This window comes from Prosopis cineraria, unplaced genomic scaffold (assembly GCF_029017545.1).
Source record: "Prosopis cineraria cultivar Desert tree isolate PC_DT_omini unplaced genomic scaffold, ASM2901754v1 PC2, whole genome shotgun sequence".
NCBI classification, from domain to species: domain Eukaryota; kingdom Viridiplantae; phylum Streptophyta; class Magnoliopsida; order Fabales; family Fabaceae; genus Prosopis; species Prosopis cineraria.
In genome coordinates this window covers 45,801,424-45,821,218 of record NW_026555333.1, presented here as the reverse complement: position 1 = coordinate 45,821,218, position 19,795 = coordinate 45,801,424, and the positions used below count along the sequence as shown (strand labels likewise).

The following is a 19,795-nucleotide window of genomic DNA, read 5'->3' as shown; positions in this document are numbered from 1 at the left end:
GTCAATGCCTCTGTTATCTTCAAACCAAAAGAGAAAATATTCAAATTATTAGTCGAGTCATTTCTTAGTCACATTTTCACTATGATTAATTCGCAACCTCATGTCTCCGTATTCTACCACAGGTCTAAACTATACAGCCAAGTTTAGAATTTCCTAACGGCTTGAAACTAGATTTCTTTCTGAAACGACGGAACTTGGCTTGGATACCAAGGTGCAATGCAAAATGTGTTCGCTGAAAGAAAATGCTGAAACGTACGATGTCAACATGCTGAATTCGTTATTCCGTGCGATAAATTAAGATCTCGGATGAATTTCACATATTGTTTGACAGTGGAAACACCAGAATGGGAGTTTAAATACTTTCACAAGTCTTTTCTCATAGAAGTGATGAGAATTTTTTTAAAATTATAAATCCCTTTTATAATAAATAATCAATCAACTATTTTTTTGTGTAGTGAAAATTTAATCAATGAATTTATTACGAGAAATATTATTAAAAATTAAATTTAGATGAAGATATGCTGGTGCAAGTATAGACTTTAAATGGATTAATATAAAATATAAAAATATATAATTTGTAATATTTATGAATTATAAATTAATTAACTTAATTCATGCTTTTTTTAGGAAGAATGACAAATGAGGATATTGTAAGAACATTAATGTTAAATTAAAATCTTTTAACACCAACGTTTCCAAATTTTAGTACTCATTCTATCATATTTCACAACTAAAATTTTTAATTTAACATTAATATCCTTATAAAGTCCTTAATTGTCATTCTTCCTTTATTTTTTTTTTGGCCCAATGAAAATTGTGTTCAAAAGAACAAGCTAGTGTTAAAGATTATTTTTATTCTTGAATTATACACAAAAGGTCACAAATGTTCCTAAGCTTAGCTATGGGTCAATTCTATATCTCAATTTTAAATATTTTTTCTATAATTATCTTGCCGTTTCATCATCATTAATTGATCTAGTGAACCTCGTATTATATTTTTAATATTTTTGTTATAAAATATTAGAATTAAAAGGTAAAAATATCCTTAATTTAATAAAAAAATTTAAAAATAATGGGATTCATAAATGACTAACTAATATTAAATATTTTTAATATTAGAGAGACGATGAGATGAATCTTTTATAATTGAGGAATAAAATTCACTCGGAATATTTGTGATTTTTGGGATACCCTTGACTCAATAAAATAAATGTATAATAAAGTAACTATCAACTTCAGCTAATATGCAATTGACTATAGCATGTCGATGTGACAGGACCAGGAGACGTGCAAACAACACCACCACATTTTAGCTCAAGAATTACTACCTCCTGTCTCATTTATAAGTCCCATTTTAAAAGGTATATTTGATTTCATTTATAAGTCATGATGTATTTTTTTAGATAATATTTGAGAGGTATTTCTAAAATTACCTTTCATGAGAAAGAAAAAAGTAACAGGACATTACTTTTTAGATTTGTTATATAGGGGTATGTTTAGAATTTTACTTATTTTTATTCCTTGTACTTTTATTGTATTGATATTGATGAGGTTAGTAGAAATGACTTATAAATAGGACCGGAGGGAGTATTATTTTATGCCGACATATCTCAGCTTGTGATGCCTACAGAAATTACATTCAAGGGCCCTAGTTTTAAGGGAAATTAATTTATAGTGGAAGTTTCAAAACTTTAAATTATTTTTTATATTCGGCTTTACACTGCTTATTTCCAATAATAAAAAAAAAACAGAGATTGCACTGCTAATTATAAGATTATCATCATAAGATTTACATGCTTATTGCTACCACTTTATATATATATATATATATATATATATAATATTATGAGTTTGTAACTTTGTATATATAAAATATTAAGGGAAATTAGTTTGTCAATCCCTATAATTTTTCCTAATTTTTAGTGAGGTCCATGTAATTTTTTTATCGAGTCCCTATCGTTTCCTCAGTTATAAGAGTTAATCCTTAAAAAGCAATTAAAATTGCCACATAGACTTAGTTTTTTTAAAAAATAAAGAAGAAAGAACAATGAGAGATTAATTGAAACTGAGATATGGTAGGGTGGCTCACACTTTTAGGATTCTGGGTGAGAAAGGAGAGTGAATTAAAAGCTTTTGAATTGGTAACTTTCGAATGCATTGTCAAAGATTGAATTTTCGCCATCATAATTATTTTGTATTCTTTGATAAGTTTGCATGACTTGTAACATGAAGATTGAATTCTTATGTCATTGATTTCAAATTAAAAATCCTCTTGGTTTATGCTTTTAGTCATCTTTACACAACACCTTTATCAAAACAATTTTTTTAGCAAGCAAATCCACCTTGGGGAATGCTAATATTTTGATAAGCAAAGTCTACCTTGCAAAATTAATTTAGCCTATGATAATTCTGTAACAATATTTTTAAAATTAAATTGGACTGTGAATTAAAAACGTGAGCGAGTTATTGGTTTTTCTTAAAATTTTTAAGAATCATTGTGGTCAAAGCGAGATAACACGAATCAGTTGCTAAAATGGATTAAATGATTGAAGTAAATTGTTTTTTTCTTGACAACAATTCAACTATTTGAGCTAGTTTATGCATGAAACAGTGATCAGTAGGTCCCTGTTTGATGGTTTTGAGGAAGACGGGCTAAGACGTAATGGTAGTAGGTATGAGGATTTAATTAAAAAAAAAATATTCAAGGACCTACTTCAAAATAAGATAAAATTAGAAGGCTTGAAGGTTAATTTTCTCAAATATTGATACGAATAAAATTATATTATATTTAATATAAAATATAAGATCTATAAGACGTTGTACTATTTGTCAACCATTACTTAAATCCATGCACAGTGTAGAAGTATCAAGAATTCGCCAATCGTGAACCCGCGTGCCATTTTTACTGCAAGGATCCTGTTAAAAGGCCAGTGCCTTTTCTTCATGGAAGAAAAAGTAACACAGTATCCTCGCGCTAAACCAAGAGACCGAACAATGGCTTCTTCCTCTCCTTCCTCAAAGAAATACGATGTTTTCGTCAGCTTCAGAGGCGAAGACACGCGCGACAATTTCACCAGCCATCTTCATGCCGCTCTTTGCGGAAGCAAAATCGACACCTACGTCGATTACAGACTTGAGAAAGGAAGTGAGGTTTGGCCATCGCTTGTCCAAGCCATTGACGATTCGATCCTATTTCTGGTCATTTTTTCTGAGAACTATGCTTCTTCCACATGGTGCCTGAATGAGATCGCCAAAATTATTCTCGATTACTCTAAGGATCAGGAGCATCGTGTGCTTCCAGTCTTCTATAGGGTGAACCCTTCCCATGTACGGAAACAAACAGGGAGTTATGGAGAAGCATTTATAAAACACGAGCAAGGCAATCACAGTCAGCAAGTGCAAAAATGGAGGAGCGCTCTTACTCAAGCTGCTAATTTATCTGGTTGGGACTTTAGCACCTATAGGTATACATCAGACGTTGAGATCAGCCTTTCGTTCTTCTTTTTTATTCTTTATCTCACTAGCACGATTTTTAATTTCGTTGAAAATTAACGTTCCTACGCTATTTGTAGAGAATTAATGCGATTTCAAGCAAGTGATTACTATTCCGACATGAAAAGAATATTTTAACGTTGCAATTCCGACTGGGGCTTTTGAGTTTTATATGATCCCTTTCTTTCTCTCGTGGTCCAGGAATGAAGCTGAGCTGATTGTAGATATTGTCATATGTGTTTTAAAGAAGTTGGAGCGTATTCACCAAATTGACGCTTTTGTTGGTCTTGTTGGAATTCATGAACGAATTGTACCTGTAGAATTATTACTGAGTAAGGAGTCACAAGATGTTCGATTTATTGGAATTTGGGGCATGGCTGGAATTGGCAAGACAACTATTGCAGATGCTGTATTTAAGAAACATTGCTGTGATTATGAAGGGTTTTGCTTCTTGGCTAATGTAAGAGAAGAGTCAAAGAAGTGGGGAATTGCTTATTTGAAGAGTAAACTTCTTTTCAAGTTATTAGAGGATCAAGAACCTTACATTGGTATGCCTGATAGAGGAACTCCTTTGGATATGAAGAGGCTTAAAAGAAAAAAGGTTTTCGTTGTTCTTGATGATGTTAGTGACTCAGATCAACTAGAAATTTTAGCTGGAGCACGTGATTGGTTTGGACCAGGCAGTAGAATCATTATAACATCCAGAGATAAAAACGTGCTTGGTAAAGAGGTCCGTCATGTGCATGTGGTCAAGGCTTTGAACTTTGGTGAAGCTCTTCAACTTTTCAATTTGAATGCCTTTAAAAACAATGTCATTGACAAAGAGTTCGCCTTATTATCAAGGAAGGTGGTTCTTTATGCAAAAGGGCTCCCCTTAGCTCTGAAAATTTTGGGTTCATTTCTTTATGGAAAAAGCAAAAGTGAGTGGGAAAGTCAACTAGAAAAACTCAAAAGACTGCCTGACATGAAAATTCAAAATGTATTGAAATTAAGTTATGATGGATTAGATTTCCAAGAGAGAAACATTTTTTTAGATATTGCATGCTTTTTCAAGGGCAGAAAGGTAGAGGACATTAAAAATTTGTTAGATGCATGTGATTATGCAACAACTATCGGATTGAGAACTCTTGAGGACAAAGCTCTTCTAACTATTCTTGATGAGAAGGTATCCATGCATGATCTAATACAAGAAATGGCTTGGGAGATAGTTCGAGAAGAATCAATGGAAGAACCTGGAAAACGCAGTCGATTATGGGATTTTAATGATGTCTATGAAGTATTGAAATATAATGTGGTAAGAGTCAAATTTAACATCCTTTGGATTGACTTAATCTTTTTATTGGTGTGTGTGGGCTTTGTTTTATCCTTTTTTTTTTTTTTTTGCGTTCTAATTTTGCTTGCTAGGGAACTGAGTCCATCAAAGGCATTGCTTTGGATTTGTCAAAAATTGACGACCTGCCCTTAAGTCCTGAAGTCTTCTCCAAAATGCGCAAGCTTAAATTTCTTATATTTTATAATTTTGGTTCCGAAGAGTTCAGAATGTATCTACCTCAAGACCTTAGATGTTTACCAAATGAACTCAGACTTCTTCACTGGGATAACTTTCCTTTGAAGTCCTTACCGCCTACATTCTCCGCTGAGAAACTTGTGTCGTTTGAAATGCGAAATAGCCAAGTCAGGATACTTTGGCATGGAAAGCAAGTAAGTATATAAGCACCCACATTTTATCTTTTGTTGAGGCTATATGACGTGACATCTCTCTTTCTGTTTCACCTTTACAGAATCTTGTGAACTTGAGGAAAATAGACCTCACCGATTGCTATAATCTAATTGAGCTCCCAGATTTTTCAAAGGCCTCGAATCTTAAGCAAGTATATCTTAGCAAATGCACAAGCTTGCGTGACCTTCATCCATCTATTTTATCGCTGCATAAACTTGAGATTCTGGCATTGGATTGGTGTGAGGCCCTTACTAGCCTTAGATCTGATACGCCTTTAAGATCCCTTCGTGATCTTTCCCTCTATGACTGCTCAAGATTGAAGGTATTTTCAGTCACCTCACATAATATGAGGCATTTGAATCTAGCGGGGACTGCAGTGAGTGAATTGCCATCATCTATTACAAGTCAAGGAAGACTTGAAACGTTCTCTCTTATTGATGGTAGAAGCCTTGATACTCCAAGCAAGTCAGGTGATCTGATATCTCTTGGCGAGTTACATACCGGAGATAATTACATGCACCTTGATGCATCAAATCTGCGTTTCTTGTACGATGGTTTAAGATCTTTGGAAGCCTTGCCACGTGAGACTAGCATGTTTTCTTCATTAGAAGTCTTGTTAATTGTTGGAACTGAACTTAGAAACTTGCCTGCAAGCATCAAGCACCTTTTGAGGCTTAGATACATTCGCTTTGATTCATGCAAAAGACTTCAGTCTCTGCCGGATCTCCCTTCATCATTAGAACAATTAATAGCCATAGACTGCCCATCACTTGAGACTCTTAACTTCTCTTCGACAACTAGTCAACTATTGAAGGCAAACAAGATAAGCTTTGACTTCCAAAACTGTGCGAAGTTAGATGAACATTCATTCAAACTATTTGGATCGAATGTCATGGCTGAGATAATCAAATCTGTTCCAGCCATAGAGAAATGCAGTTTCTCGAACGGTAAGGTTGAGGTTATATACCCCGGAAGCAGAGTTCCAGAGTGGTTCCTGCATAAGACGACACAAGCTTCCGTTACTATTGATCTCTCTTCTGCTCTGGATTGTTCTGAGAATTGGGGTTTCATCTTCTGCATCATTGTTCCTGAGGCTCCGTCAATTGAATGGATTCGAATTGAATGTGGAGCCTGTTTGGAAATTAGTCGTGGAGAATGGGAAGAGACACACGAGTTCTATTCACTCTCTGCAAAGCATGTCAACTTCTCATCGGATCATGTTTTTCTTTACTATGATGAGAACTTCTGTTCTGAAATACATGAAACACTCAAAGAAAGTGTAGGAGATGTTCAGAACAACGTTCGTAAACCAAAGGTTTCGTTTAATTTCTGGGTTCATTTTGGTGGTGGGGACATTCATGAGAAGCAAGAGGGATGCTTGGATATAATAGGGTGTGGGGTGTGCTCAACATATGCATCAGAATATCGTGATTTCATTGAAAAAATGAACTTGCAATTACAGTCAAAAACTGATGCAATTGAAATGGGACATGGAAGCTCTCATGAGAACGAACAGAAACAGAAATCTGAGGAGGGAGTTGTCTTTCCATATCTTGCACGTGGAACCTGGAAGCATGGAACGAAGGGGTTGAAAGACTTCTTCGCATGATGTTTGATAGATCAGTCCAAGTCCTTTGCCTTTGCTATCTTTGTAACTGATTCTTCATTCTAGTTAGTCAGAAAACATGGTGTGTGTGAAGTGTGATGTGCGCACGAGACATTGTCAAAATTATCAGCTCTGTATATTAGCAGAGGACTTGTTCAATAATTTCAAAGCCTATAAGAGACGATCATAATTAGTGAAGTTGTGATGATTATAGTGAACATGCCCACAACATGTAATATAGGCAAGCATAAATATATAATTGAAGTACTGTACACTTGAACCAGATTATCTCGAGAGAAGCGAAAATGCAAATTTGGATATTGGATATTTAACTTTGGCATTTAGAGATTACAAAGCGACTCTCTTGCTTAATAAGCGAAAATGTAATAATATTACTTTTCACCAAAAAAATTTCTTTTTTTTTTTCCAAAAAAAAAAAATCAACTAATATGCACCAGCCTCCTTTTTGTTTTTTTTTTTTGTTTTTTTTTTTTGAAGCAAGAAGCAAACTTTATTAAAAACAAAATAAAAAAGGCACAACACTAAAGCTCAAGAAAAAAGTGATAATATTACCTGAGGCCCAAACATCGATCCACAAAAAAAAAAAAAAAAAAGAGAACGACGACAGAGCACAGACAGGATCAATCAGAGCACACAACCAACACAAAGAAGGAAGAAAACGACGACGACGACGACGAATAAAGACAACTATAACTGCAACAAGAAGGAAACCATCCAACCAACTGTTCTACGAAAATGCGAATGTAAAAGAAGTGAACCCAGTAAGTGAGCTGAAATAGGTGCCAATCTTCGATTAAGCTTCAATTAAAAACTCAACAAAAAAAAAATTAGAACGAATATCAAACTAAATTTGCTGTTAAAAGAACAGAACTAAATTTAATATCTGATTGAGTAGTTTTTTTCACCTTGGATTTTGTTACAGATATTTTAAATCCAAATCCCAGTTTATAATAAAATCAGCCAAAAAATATTTTAAAAAAATATGTCTATATTAGTTTTTTTGGGGTCTAAAAATGTATATTAGTTAACGTGATTTTCATTATTTTAATTTAAACTCTAAAGGGCATTTGTTTTTTAAAAATTCAAATCTTTAAAATTTTCATTGCCAAGTGAAGTGGTGAACCCCTTCTCAAAAAAGGATTAAAAAAAAAAAAACAACGATGGCGAGTTGTAGGGCTGCACAAAACTTAAAAACCCAACAGAATTGTACTTCGATCCAATCAAAAATCTGATGTTTTTTACGTAAAGGATTAAATTAAACAACCTCTAGTTTGGTCCTGTTTTGGCATAACTTGAAATTAAACGAGACCAAACTTGATCCAAAGAATTGAAGGATGGTCCCAATAATCTAGAACCTCTTTGGTTTTTTTTTTTTTTCTATGAAAAACAACAATTCATTTAAACCTGTTAAACTTAATTAAGATAAAAAAAATACTTATATCATATAAAATTTATCACAAAACATTAAAAATTAAATAATTTCATAGTAAGGGGAATGAAGTGAGATGCCACATTCAACAATCAGGTGTTAAGCTTTACACTCAACTATATTAAAAAATAAAAATAATTATAACTATATTTAAATAGTTTTATAGGACCAAACTGAATTAAGTAATCTAAAAGTTCGGTCACCTGTCCAGTTCAACCCAAAGATAAAGCCTTGTCTTGTTAGTCATTTTAGTTCTTTAACTCAATTTTTTCACAAGACTGAACTGGATTAAGTTTGCCTAGATCGGACAGGACGGCCAAACTTTTGCATAGCCATAGCGAGCTACAGTGAAAAAGAAACAAGCCCCAAGGTTCAAAAGAAATAAAAATAAATGTGACAACCAATCAGCTGATGATTACATTTATCAACTTATGGCTTATTAGTTTAACTTGCATTCATGGATTTAAGCATTTTTTGTTTGAAATTATAAACAGCCAATTTCAGTTGCATAAAACAAGGGATTTCTCTACTTTCTCTTGAGATTTGTAAAGATAATCTCCAATTTATTGGCTCTTCATCACATTAAAATAAAATACAATACAATAATAATTATGAAAGCCAATCAAATGATAAAAGTGGTCGGTAGATAAGCACATCAAACCACTATAGATAAATTGCGACCTTCCTTCTCCAAATCTCTCAAGCCAATTCAAAATGTGGTATATAATCTTCACCATAGGAACACAACCATGCCAAGCGCAAAAGATATAGACATAAGCAAGCTCCATCTCTGCCTATCTTGTCAAGCAAAGATGGCTATTGTCAAGTTATCCCCATCTTCTCCTTTTGTTGAAGAAGACATAAGGTGTGCAGATCCTGAATGCGTGAGCTTTTACATTCCAACAAAAGGAGGTCCATCTTCTGCCATGAATGAACTTGATGAGGCACAGCTTGACGTACTTGCTTTTCTGCACCTTCATGGGCATAAAGAAACAGAGAAGCTGAAAAAGATTTTAGCAATTCCAGTTGCCATGATGACTGAGGAACAACGTTCTTGTGCGAAGGAAGAAACCTGTAAGCTTATCCAGGAATTTGATAAGCGTTATCCAAACATTCCAATCATCGACAATAGCTGCAGCAGCAGCAGCAACAAAGGTTAATGAAGGTACTGCAGCTGGGCTTGGGGCTCTAAAGTCCTTTGTAATACCCAATTTTTTTAATTATATTTTTTTTGAATTATTGGATTTTACATAAAATAAAAAACACTTTGATATTTTAAAATGTTGAAACGGTGGAGTTTTCTATTTTTTAAGTTTTTTTAAAATACAATAAAATTGTATAATTTTGAAATTTTTGAAAAAATTGAAAAAAAAACAAAATTCTATCGTTTCAAGAATTTTTTGATAGTAAAGATTTTCTTATTTCATCTAAAAGCCAATGATTAAAAAAATGAAAAATAAAAATGAAAAATTGGGGACCTCAAGCCCCTCGTCCAACAACAACAATGGTTACTAAATACCTAAATATGGTCGATGCTTTCTGGCCAATAAAGTGGTTAATGCCTTGGCACTGTTTCTTGCTAGTCCTTAATTTCCAGTGTTTTGAGTTCAAGTCTTCTCGTATCAAACAGTCATGTTTCGATCATTATATACATTTATATATATGCTTTATGGAAGTGCAGTTTGGTAATCTGTTATACTTTGATTATCATCACTTTTTCGCACAAACTACTTAATCATGATATTCAAAGAAGAGCTTTTATGCTGATACGGTGTATGAACAAGTAATGTTTGAATATATATAAATAATTATTCATATATACATAATAAGATATCCAAGATTAATAAAAGCTAAATGTTTAAAAAATAAATTTATAACATACTATACTTTTTTTATTTAGTATAATATTAATAGCTTATTAACATTGAATGTGAAAAATAGAATAAACTGAGTTTTAAAAAACTGAATAACTTGTTAACATTGATTGATCTGTTCAAGTCAATCAATGTTTAAGAATTACCTAATCTCCCTATCTTCTTATCTTTTAATCTGTGTGATTTTTTTTTTGGTCATAGATAATCGAGATTAATATTGAAAGGCACTTGGCTCAACTAATAAGGAGAGTTACATTGAGTTTATGGTTTTGGACATGCACTTGCAGTGAATAAATTAAATATGATAAATGCATTTTCAAGGTACCCGTGAGGCAATTATTAGTAATAATGGTTCTTACACAGTGAGAGTTCATTTTACTCTAGGTGGGATAGTGGTGATTGGTAATATTTCATGTTTCCCAATATACCAATTGATGGAATAAAAAAAAAACAGAGAGAGAGAGGCAAGATTAATAATTAAGCGAGTAGTTAAAGCAATAAAGATAGTCAGGGGCGGAACCAACTTCCAATTCTGAGGGGGGCCAAATGCTTAGTGAAAAACGACACAAGATTTAATTAAAGATATTGTAAATTATATAATAATACATAAAAAGTTAGCTTGTCTTCTTAGATAAAAAAAGCTTTACCCTTCTCTCCTTCATGTCATTAAAATCATTTACAAAAAATTTTATATCAAACTTTTTAATAATTTTTTTTTTCAATATACAAAAGCAAAGAATCAGAAAGGTATCCCTCATCCATCTTGTTGAGAAGCATGGTTATAATAATGCTCATAGTTAAAAAAAATTGCTCTATTATAGCTGTAGAAACTGAAAGAGTGAGAATCAAAGTTACAACTCTATATATCAAGAGGATATATTTTTGATTTTTTTTGTTTTCACCAACCATTGACATAAATCAGAAATGGTAACCAATGTTTGAAAATCAGGAGGTTGTAGGCCATGGCCAAAATGCTCAAATTGTATTTTTAATTGTAGCATTTCATGTGCCAAAAAATTCTATGGATAGAACTTTTCTACCATCTTGCAAATATCATCAATTTTAAATAATATGCAAATTTTCCTTGGATCCAAAGCTGAGCTAAGAATAAGCAACTCCACCACATCATCATTAAATTTGTTATTCAATTCTTGCAATTGAGAGTTTATCATTGCATTGAAGATGTCAACTTTATAATGATACCCTATTATAAATTCATCTTGTTGATGGCGAGCCCTTCCTCTTTTACCAATATAATGAGCATCAAAATCAAGAACAAGAATATTGACTAATTCACAAAAAGATTTTATCTTTACAACTAATTCTTTCCATCCATCATCTCTTAATTTCTGAATAAGAAGCTTAGTAGATTAAACAAAATGTATTGCATTCACAATATCTTGAGATTGAAGTTGCAGAGCTTGACAAAGCAAATTAGAAATCTCTAAAATTTCTTTCATAAGATGCATGATAAAAACAAACTCAAAGGAAATTAGATCTCATAAGCTACATCTGCATCTACATGCTGAGTTGCAGTAGTTCCATCCTCAATTTTGTTTATCAAAACTTCACATGTAGCACTAAACATTTTCATCAAGCTTGAAATAGATTTCAAATGAGAACTCCAATGAGTATCCCCAACCCTTTTGTAAAGAACCAATTTGATTAAGCCCTCTTCCACTTTCAAGCTCATTAATCTCAAGCAAATAGGCAATATTTTCAGCATGAGCATTTTTTAATTGATCATTGCGCTTACAAGAGGCACAAACAATATTAATAATAGTACCCAATGAAGAAAAAAAAATTGATGGATAGGAATAACTTCTTTAGATACAGCAACCAATGCTAATTGCAAACGATGTGCCATACAATGTACATAATATGTATATGGGCATTCATTTAAAATCAAAGCTTGTAATCCATTCCATTCTCCACGCATGTTACTTGCACCATCATCGCCTTGTCCTTTAATATTTTGAACACTAAGATTATGTTAAGAGAGGATAGAAAAAATACCTTCTTTTAATGTCAATGCAATGGTATCTTGAACATGAACAAGCCCAAAAAAGTGCTCTTGTACACATCAACTTTTGTCAACAAATCTCAATACAATAGACATTTTCTCCTTCTTTGATGCATCTCAAGCTTCATCAATAATTATACAGAATTTTGCATCTCCAATTTCTTCATGAATGACATTTTTCACTTTTTTTGCCATCACATGCAAAATTTCTTTTTGTATTTTTGGTGATCTATATAATGCATTTTGTGGAGCATTTTTCAAAACATTTGCCACCTTATCATTGTAAGAAGATGTCAAACTTAGAAGTTCCAAAAAATTGCCATGATTAATTGATGTTTCAGATTCATCACAGCCTCTAAAAGAGCAACCTTTTTAAACGAAGTCTATTTTCTACAATTTCTTGAGATGTGTAAGTTTCAAATCTATGAGCAATATGAATATCTTAATTCATGAGATCTTCACATGCTTTTTCTACAGTTCGTTGTGGAGAATTATGATCTTTTCTAATATGTGCCAAAAATGCACAATTTCTCCCATCTCTCACCCTTTTCCTAGATCAAAATTCATTAATTGTAAATGCATCTGATCCAGAAGGTCCATTTTGAGAATGAAATAAATAACAAGGTAGACAAAATGCAGCATCTATACTAGGAGAATATTCTAGCCATGATGGAAAGAATTGAAACCATGATGCTTGGAAATTACGGGGATGTTTTTCTTTAGATTTTGGATACTTTGAACACAAATATTGATAAGGACTGACTTTAATATAAGCTCTTCTAACTTCATCACGCATCTCAATAGGATGTTCCCATATTTGTTTCCTCAATTCTGGATCATGTTGTAATGAGTTGATATCAAAATTTTTATTGGTCTGGATTCTTGAAATTTATGAAGAAGGATGTTAGGGAAGTAGCTTCTCAATACAAGGTTGATGTTCAATTTCTAGTAGAGAACTTGATCCCCCATCAAGTTGTGAAATTTCCATATTCTTTCTTTTAAAGAATGAATGTATTGTCTTTTTCATCTAAAAAATTAAAAAAGCTAATAAGAAGCTAACAAATAAGAATCTTTTTTAAATTTAAGAAATATAAATTAAAACATATAAATAGAATTAGTGACAGGAAAGACAAACATATAAATTATAAATAAAAATATCAAAATAACATATAACCATCAAAATTTCATATAAATCCAAATTCTAAAATCACAGAATACATGTCTGATGTGTCAAGTGTGGGTGCCTAAGCCCTAATGAGTGTTAGTGTTTGTTGTAAAGTGTGCCTTTTTTGGCTTTTGCTATCCATCATCCTCATCCATTCTCATTTCTCCATATTAAATTGATTTTAGGAATCAGAGAAAAAGACCAAAACTAATTCATCAACATTGTATCATCATTCATCAAAAAATCAGAGAAACTCAAATGGAAAGTCATCCATTCTCATTTCTCCATATTAAATTGATTTCGGGAATAAGAGAAAAATACCAAAACTCATTCATCAACATTGCATCATCATTCATCAAAAAATCATAAAAACTCAAATGGAAATGCGAACTCACAATCTAGTCTCCAAAGTCCAAAGGTCGAAGTTGAACTGAATAGCAAAACAGCTTAATAGGGTTTTGGGCGTTTGGGAAGTGAGTGCTAAAGTCAAAGTGGGAAACATAACTTTGCTTTACAGTCGCTAATGTCAAGTCATTGGGTAATCATTGCTCTTAGGCTTGGACGAGAATAGGATGCCGATGACAGTGAGCAGAATACATAGAAGAGGGCAAAGGCGAGAGCAGAGGTAGCTTATCAAACACTCCAACCAAATTAACAAATTTGAATCATTATTTTAAAATATATCAATCTTATTTATTTTAAGTTGGGTTAATTGTTTTAGGCTGGATCATATATTTAAGTTGGGCTAGATTAGATTATATTATGTGATTAAGAGTATATAATGAAAAATTTTTTGAGGCCTGAAAATATTTCCCAACACACTCCCTGTACCTTACAAATTAAAAAAAAATCTGGGGGGTAGGCAGGGGCAAGGGCCCCCACCCATAAAGTAGGTCTATCCCTGAAGACAGTGATAATATTATATGTGAAACATGAATTATTAGGGCGAATGAATGATGTTCTACTTTGCAATTATTTAAAACAAGATGTATGTAGACAAATTAGAGCATTGAAGACTAATTAATTCATGAATGTGTATCAATCCCAAATACCAATATCTATGTAATGAATGGGTCTTATCTAAAAATTGATCTTGTGATCAGCCTAAAATAAGGTTGGATTATCATATGAAGAGAAATTTTTTTTATGTACAAACAAATGATATTCTAATATGTACAAGTGATTGTTTAAATGTACACAATAAGATATTCATGATTAACAAAAGCCCATAAAAATGGTTAAAAAATAAATTTATAACATATACTTTTTTATTTAGCATAATTTTGATAACTTGTTAGCATTGAAGAAACAAGTTGTGAAAAATAGAATAATTTAACTTTTAAAAAATTGATAACTTTTTTATATATGAACAAATGATGTTCAAATATGTACAATTAAATATTCATATATATACAACAAAGTGTCCATGATTAACAAAAATTTGTGAAAATGCTTGAAAAATAAATTTATAATATATACTTTTTTATTTAGTATAATATTAATAACTTGTTAATGTTGAAGGAACAAGTTATGAAAAATAAAATAAATTACGTTTCAAAAAATTGACAACTTTTTTATATATGAATAAGTGATGTTTGAATATATATATATATATATATAATTGATTATTTAGATATACACAACAAAATGTTCAAGATATGCAACAATAGGTAAAAATACTTGAAAATGAAAGTTATAATATATGTATGTATGTATGTATGTATGTATGTATGTATGTATGTATGTATATGCATGTAATTTTGTGTCATGTATATTAAAGTATTTGTCGACTCAAAAGTTCCCTTCTGTTTGGGAACCAAGGGGTCAATAGCTCAAATCCACCCTTAGCCCCTTAGCACATTTGACCGATCGTTGACAACCGTGCTAGCATCAAAGCTCTTGCTGGTGGCAACGAAGGTTTGGCACCAACAATCTAGGCTATTTCGATGATAGGATATTTTTATTTAAAAAAATAAAAGGCAAGGGCATTGGTAATTGGACCAATAAAATTAATTGCAATTTGGGTCCTTAGGCCTGCAGAAGCCTTTCAGAATTTTTTAGGCCCTGCATGTCATTAATTTGTTTTTGAGGGTCCTAATTGAGAGTCTCCCAATTTAAAACTCATCAAATCAAATAAGTAAAAACAATTACAAAAACAAAGCTCTACTATTCCTATTTCATAACTAATATTAGCCCATAGCTCGTGTGAACCATTATATGAAACAAAAGCTACTTTGATCTTTGTGAAATATGGATTCATATTCGATGAGTGCCTAGATCTTTTTATTTTGTAAGTATCTTACATGACATTATTAAAATTGTCGATTCAATTGAATGACAATTGGATATGTAGGTAAAAGACACAGAAATAATATCAAATCACAACCTTACCTTTTTGTTATATCCAATACTTTAATTTAATGGTTCATATGATTGCAAATAAATGATTGAAAACTTAAAATATATCTTTATAAAACTTTCTTTTGACTCATCATTTCTTTAAGCTTGAATTTTCAAGCATTGATTAAATCTTACCACTATAGTGTGGACACTTATCAAGTAAGAGAATTTGGGACATTTATAGAATTCAAATATGTAGGGGTTAAAAGACATTTTTATCCTTTAATTATTCGTGTAGATGTGTTTGGTATACTAATTTTTTTTTTTTTGTGAAACAATATTCCCCTTCAATAATTAAAAATGGTATGATATTGTCCTTACCATTAATGAATGTTAACTTTAACTTTTAGTTAACTCAAAAAATTATAAAAAAGACCTAGAAATTACAAAAAAAAAAATAGGCTTAATGAATTACAAATAAGAATTTTATAAGAAAATTAACACCAATTAAGTCTCCTAAAATACAAATAAATACTAAGAGACAAATATTATTTCTTATCATATAAAAGACTAAAATATCATTTTGATGAACTACTTTGACAAGATACTAGATGATTATTGAATCATCATTGTTGGCAATAATATTGGTAACTAGCTAAAAAAATATTTGTTTTAATATTGATTGATTAAAACATTAACACTGTAATATTTAATAATTTTTATCGAAGTTATTGCCAGCAATAATAATTTGATAATCACCCTGTAGGTAGTATCCTACTGAAATTGTCATTTTTTCAAGATAAGTTTTCATTCCCTATTATTAAGTAGTCACTCTCCTCTATATGTTGCATTTTATTGACAAAAAAGGTAGAAAGGTTTTAATGATTTTCTTAAGAGAAGTTGTCATTTCCCATTCTTAAGTAGTCATTATCCTCTATATGTTGCATTTTAATGATGAACAAAATGATAGAAAGGTATTTGTAGTTTTCTATAAGGTTTTAGTTATTTGTTCAAGAGAAGTTGTTATTTCCTATTTGTAAGGAGTCACTATCCTCCATATGTTGCCTTTTATTGATAAAAAAAATGGCAAAAATGTACTTGTAATTTACTATTAGGTTTAGTTATTTTTCAAGAAAAGTTGTTATTCTCTATTCTTAATATTTTTTATTTCAAATTTTAAATTATAAGAAATGACCAATAAATTTTTTTAATCATTTTCTATATTTTTTATGTCATTGTCTATAATTTTTTGTTCATTTGCATTAGTTTTTGTCATTTTTTGTAATTTTTAAATTTTTTTTTTATTTTTTAATCAACTAACAGTTAAAATTAACCTTTTTTAATGGTATGTAAATTACATCATTTTTTAAAAGTTAAAGAAAAATATTGCAAAAAAAAAAAAGAGAGTTCAAGGTAGTAGATATTTATGGACTTATAATTTTAAGGCTAACTTACAATTTAATTCAAAAATAAATGGGACGAACAATTTGCTAGTATTCACATTTATCAACTTATAGCCTATTAGTTTAATTTAATTACATTAATGGAGCTACCTTACAAAATAAAGAATTGAAGACCATAATTTTATACACCTACCTTTAACTAGTTGCAAATAGCCAAAGGGAAAATTTTAGGTGGAGACTCTTAAACAAACGTATTATAAAAAAGAGTCCTCAATTTTTTGAAATTTCATTGTAGGATTCAAGATTAAATTGAAATTAAATTTGTGATGGAAATGATAAAATTGCCTTATTTAAATGAACAACATACCATAGGTAAGACGACTAGTTCGTTCTCATATTGTATATTATTTATTTACTTACAAAGTACTGTTAACTACCTAATGTCACTTATTTATAGCTTTCATTTCACTTGATTTCATTTTAAGTGTTGGTTTTATGATAAGACAACATATTCATTCCCATACTATGTATTATTCATTTATTTATAGAATGTTGTTTATTTTCCCTACTCCACTTGTTTATGGCATTTGAAATGAAATTAAGTGAAAGTAGGATTATAAATAAGTGAAGTAAAAAAATGAACAACATTTCATAAGTAAATAAGTAACATACAGTAAGAGAATGGACAAGTCATTTTACCTATGGCATGTTGTTCCTTTAAATGAGGGTAATTTTATCATTTTTTTCACAAATTTAATTTCAATTTAGTCTTAGGTCCTACAATAAAATTTTAAAATTTTGAGAATTTTCTTTTTCATTATGTTTGGTCAAGTGTCTCTTACTAAAAATTTTCCATAGTCAAATTCAACTGCACAAAATTGGAAATTTGTTTGCTTTTTCTCAAGATTCAACAAAGATAATCACTATTGGTGCATTTTAAGATTAGATTAAATTGTAATGGTAGCTGTGAGAGTCAATCAAATGACAAGAGTGGTTGGCTGGTGAGCACATCTAACATATATAAATTGCAACCTTTTTTTTTACCAAAATTTAAGGAGAAATTTAATTTCTATCGCACTCTAACATTGTCTCTAGTTGTAACCAACCATGGGGTAAAAGAAACAAGTCCAAAATTCAAAAGACGGACTTTCAGGGTCACAACCAGGTATACTTTCTCATCTGCACCTCAATGAGAGTAAAGAAACAAAGAAGTTGAAGCAACTTTTGGCAATTCTGATAGGAAAGATGAATGAGGAACAATGTTTGTCGACAAAGGATATCAACAAATTGAAGAGATTCCAAAGACCTTGGCAACAATAGTGGCTACTAAAGATATTGGAAACTCAACTGACAACAAAAATGGTCACTAAATAGCATAATATGGCTAATGCTTTCAGGCCAATAATAAGGGGAAATTTCATTAAAATCCCTTGGATTTGACAAAATTTCAATTGGGTCTCAAAAAATTCTAAATGACCAAAATTCTCTTACTTGAATAATCAAAATACCATTCAATTATAATTAACATTACTGAAATAACAAATGAAATTATAGTTTTTATAAGTAACATTAATAAAATAATAAATCAAGTTATAATTTTTACAAGTAATATTATTACAATAACAAGTTAAGTTGTGGTTTTTTTACAAATAAAAAAAGTTAACTTGTGATTTTTACAAGTAATATAATTGAAATAATAGGCCAAGTTACTATTTTTACACGTAATATTAGTAAAATAATAAGGTAAATTATAATTTTTAAAAGTAATATTACTATAATAACAAGTTAAATTATGATTTTTACAAGTAATATTATGAGAACAACTAGAAGTTATGTTTATCTTATTAATGTTACTTGTAAAACTCATAATTTAACTTATTAATAAATTAATATTACTTGTTCAAGCTGTAAGTTGATTTGTTATCTTAGTAATGCTAATTATAATTAAAGGGTATTTTGGTCATTTAAGCAAGGAAAATTTTATTACTCTAGTTCTACGGTGAAATTTTAAAAATTTTTAAGACATAATTAGAATTATATTACATCCAAGAGATTTTAATGAAATTCTCCCCAATAATAAAGTTAATGCTTTGGTATCTCACTTTCTTATTAGTGCTTGTATTCTTGCGTGTGTGTGTGTGTGTGTTTTTTTTTTTTTTTGACCTAGAACTTGTATTCCTGTGTTTGAAGTTCAAGTTGATGAAATGTCGTGCGATCAAGTTTGTATCAAGCAGGCTAGGTCTATACTCCATATATATATATATATATGCTATTTGGAAAGTCGACCGTGATCTCTTATCATTTGATTAATGGAACTGCAAGCCTTTCAAAAAAGAACCAACGTATTTACATTAAAAATTGAATAAAATCTAAAATAATTCTGCAAATCTAAAAATTTCTCTTATAATTAAGATTTATGAAAAGATGGAATTGTCCCCGCTCATAACCAATATATTTGCAATTTTTTTTCCACTTTTGATTTTGTTACCAGTATTTTAAAATAAAATTCCAATTCATGCCAAAATCAGCCAAAAAATTATTACAGACAAAATATGACTATATTAGTTTTTTTGGGGTCTAAAAATAATTTTTAAAAAAAAAAGCGCCAAAGACTCAAAGGTCTAAAAATCTATTTTAGTTAACGTGATTTCATTATTTTAATTTAAATTTTTAAGTGCATTTTTTTTTTTAATATTCAAATCTTCAAAATTTTCATCACGAA

General features: G+C 30.7%; 1 protein-coding gene across 1 annotated transcript; it reads left to right on the top strand.

Moving 5' to 3' along the window:
• The first annotated feature begins 2,945 nt into the window (after positions 1–2,945).
• Positions 2,946–7,029, top strand: LOC129302175 (disease resistance protein RPV1-like). Its single transcript, XM_054940856.1, has 4 exons — positions 2,946–3,464; positions 3,694–4,786; positions 4,897–5,193; positions 5,274–7,029. The coding sequence occupies exons 1-4, from the start codon at positions 2,995–2,997 to the stop codon at positions 6,819–6,821; spliced, it is 3,408 nt and encodes a 1,135-aa protein (XP_054796831.1). The 5' UTR covers positions 2,946–2,994; the 3' UTR covers positions 6,822–7,029.
• Positions 7,030–19,795: the final 12,766 nt, after the last annotated feature.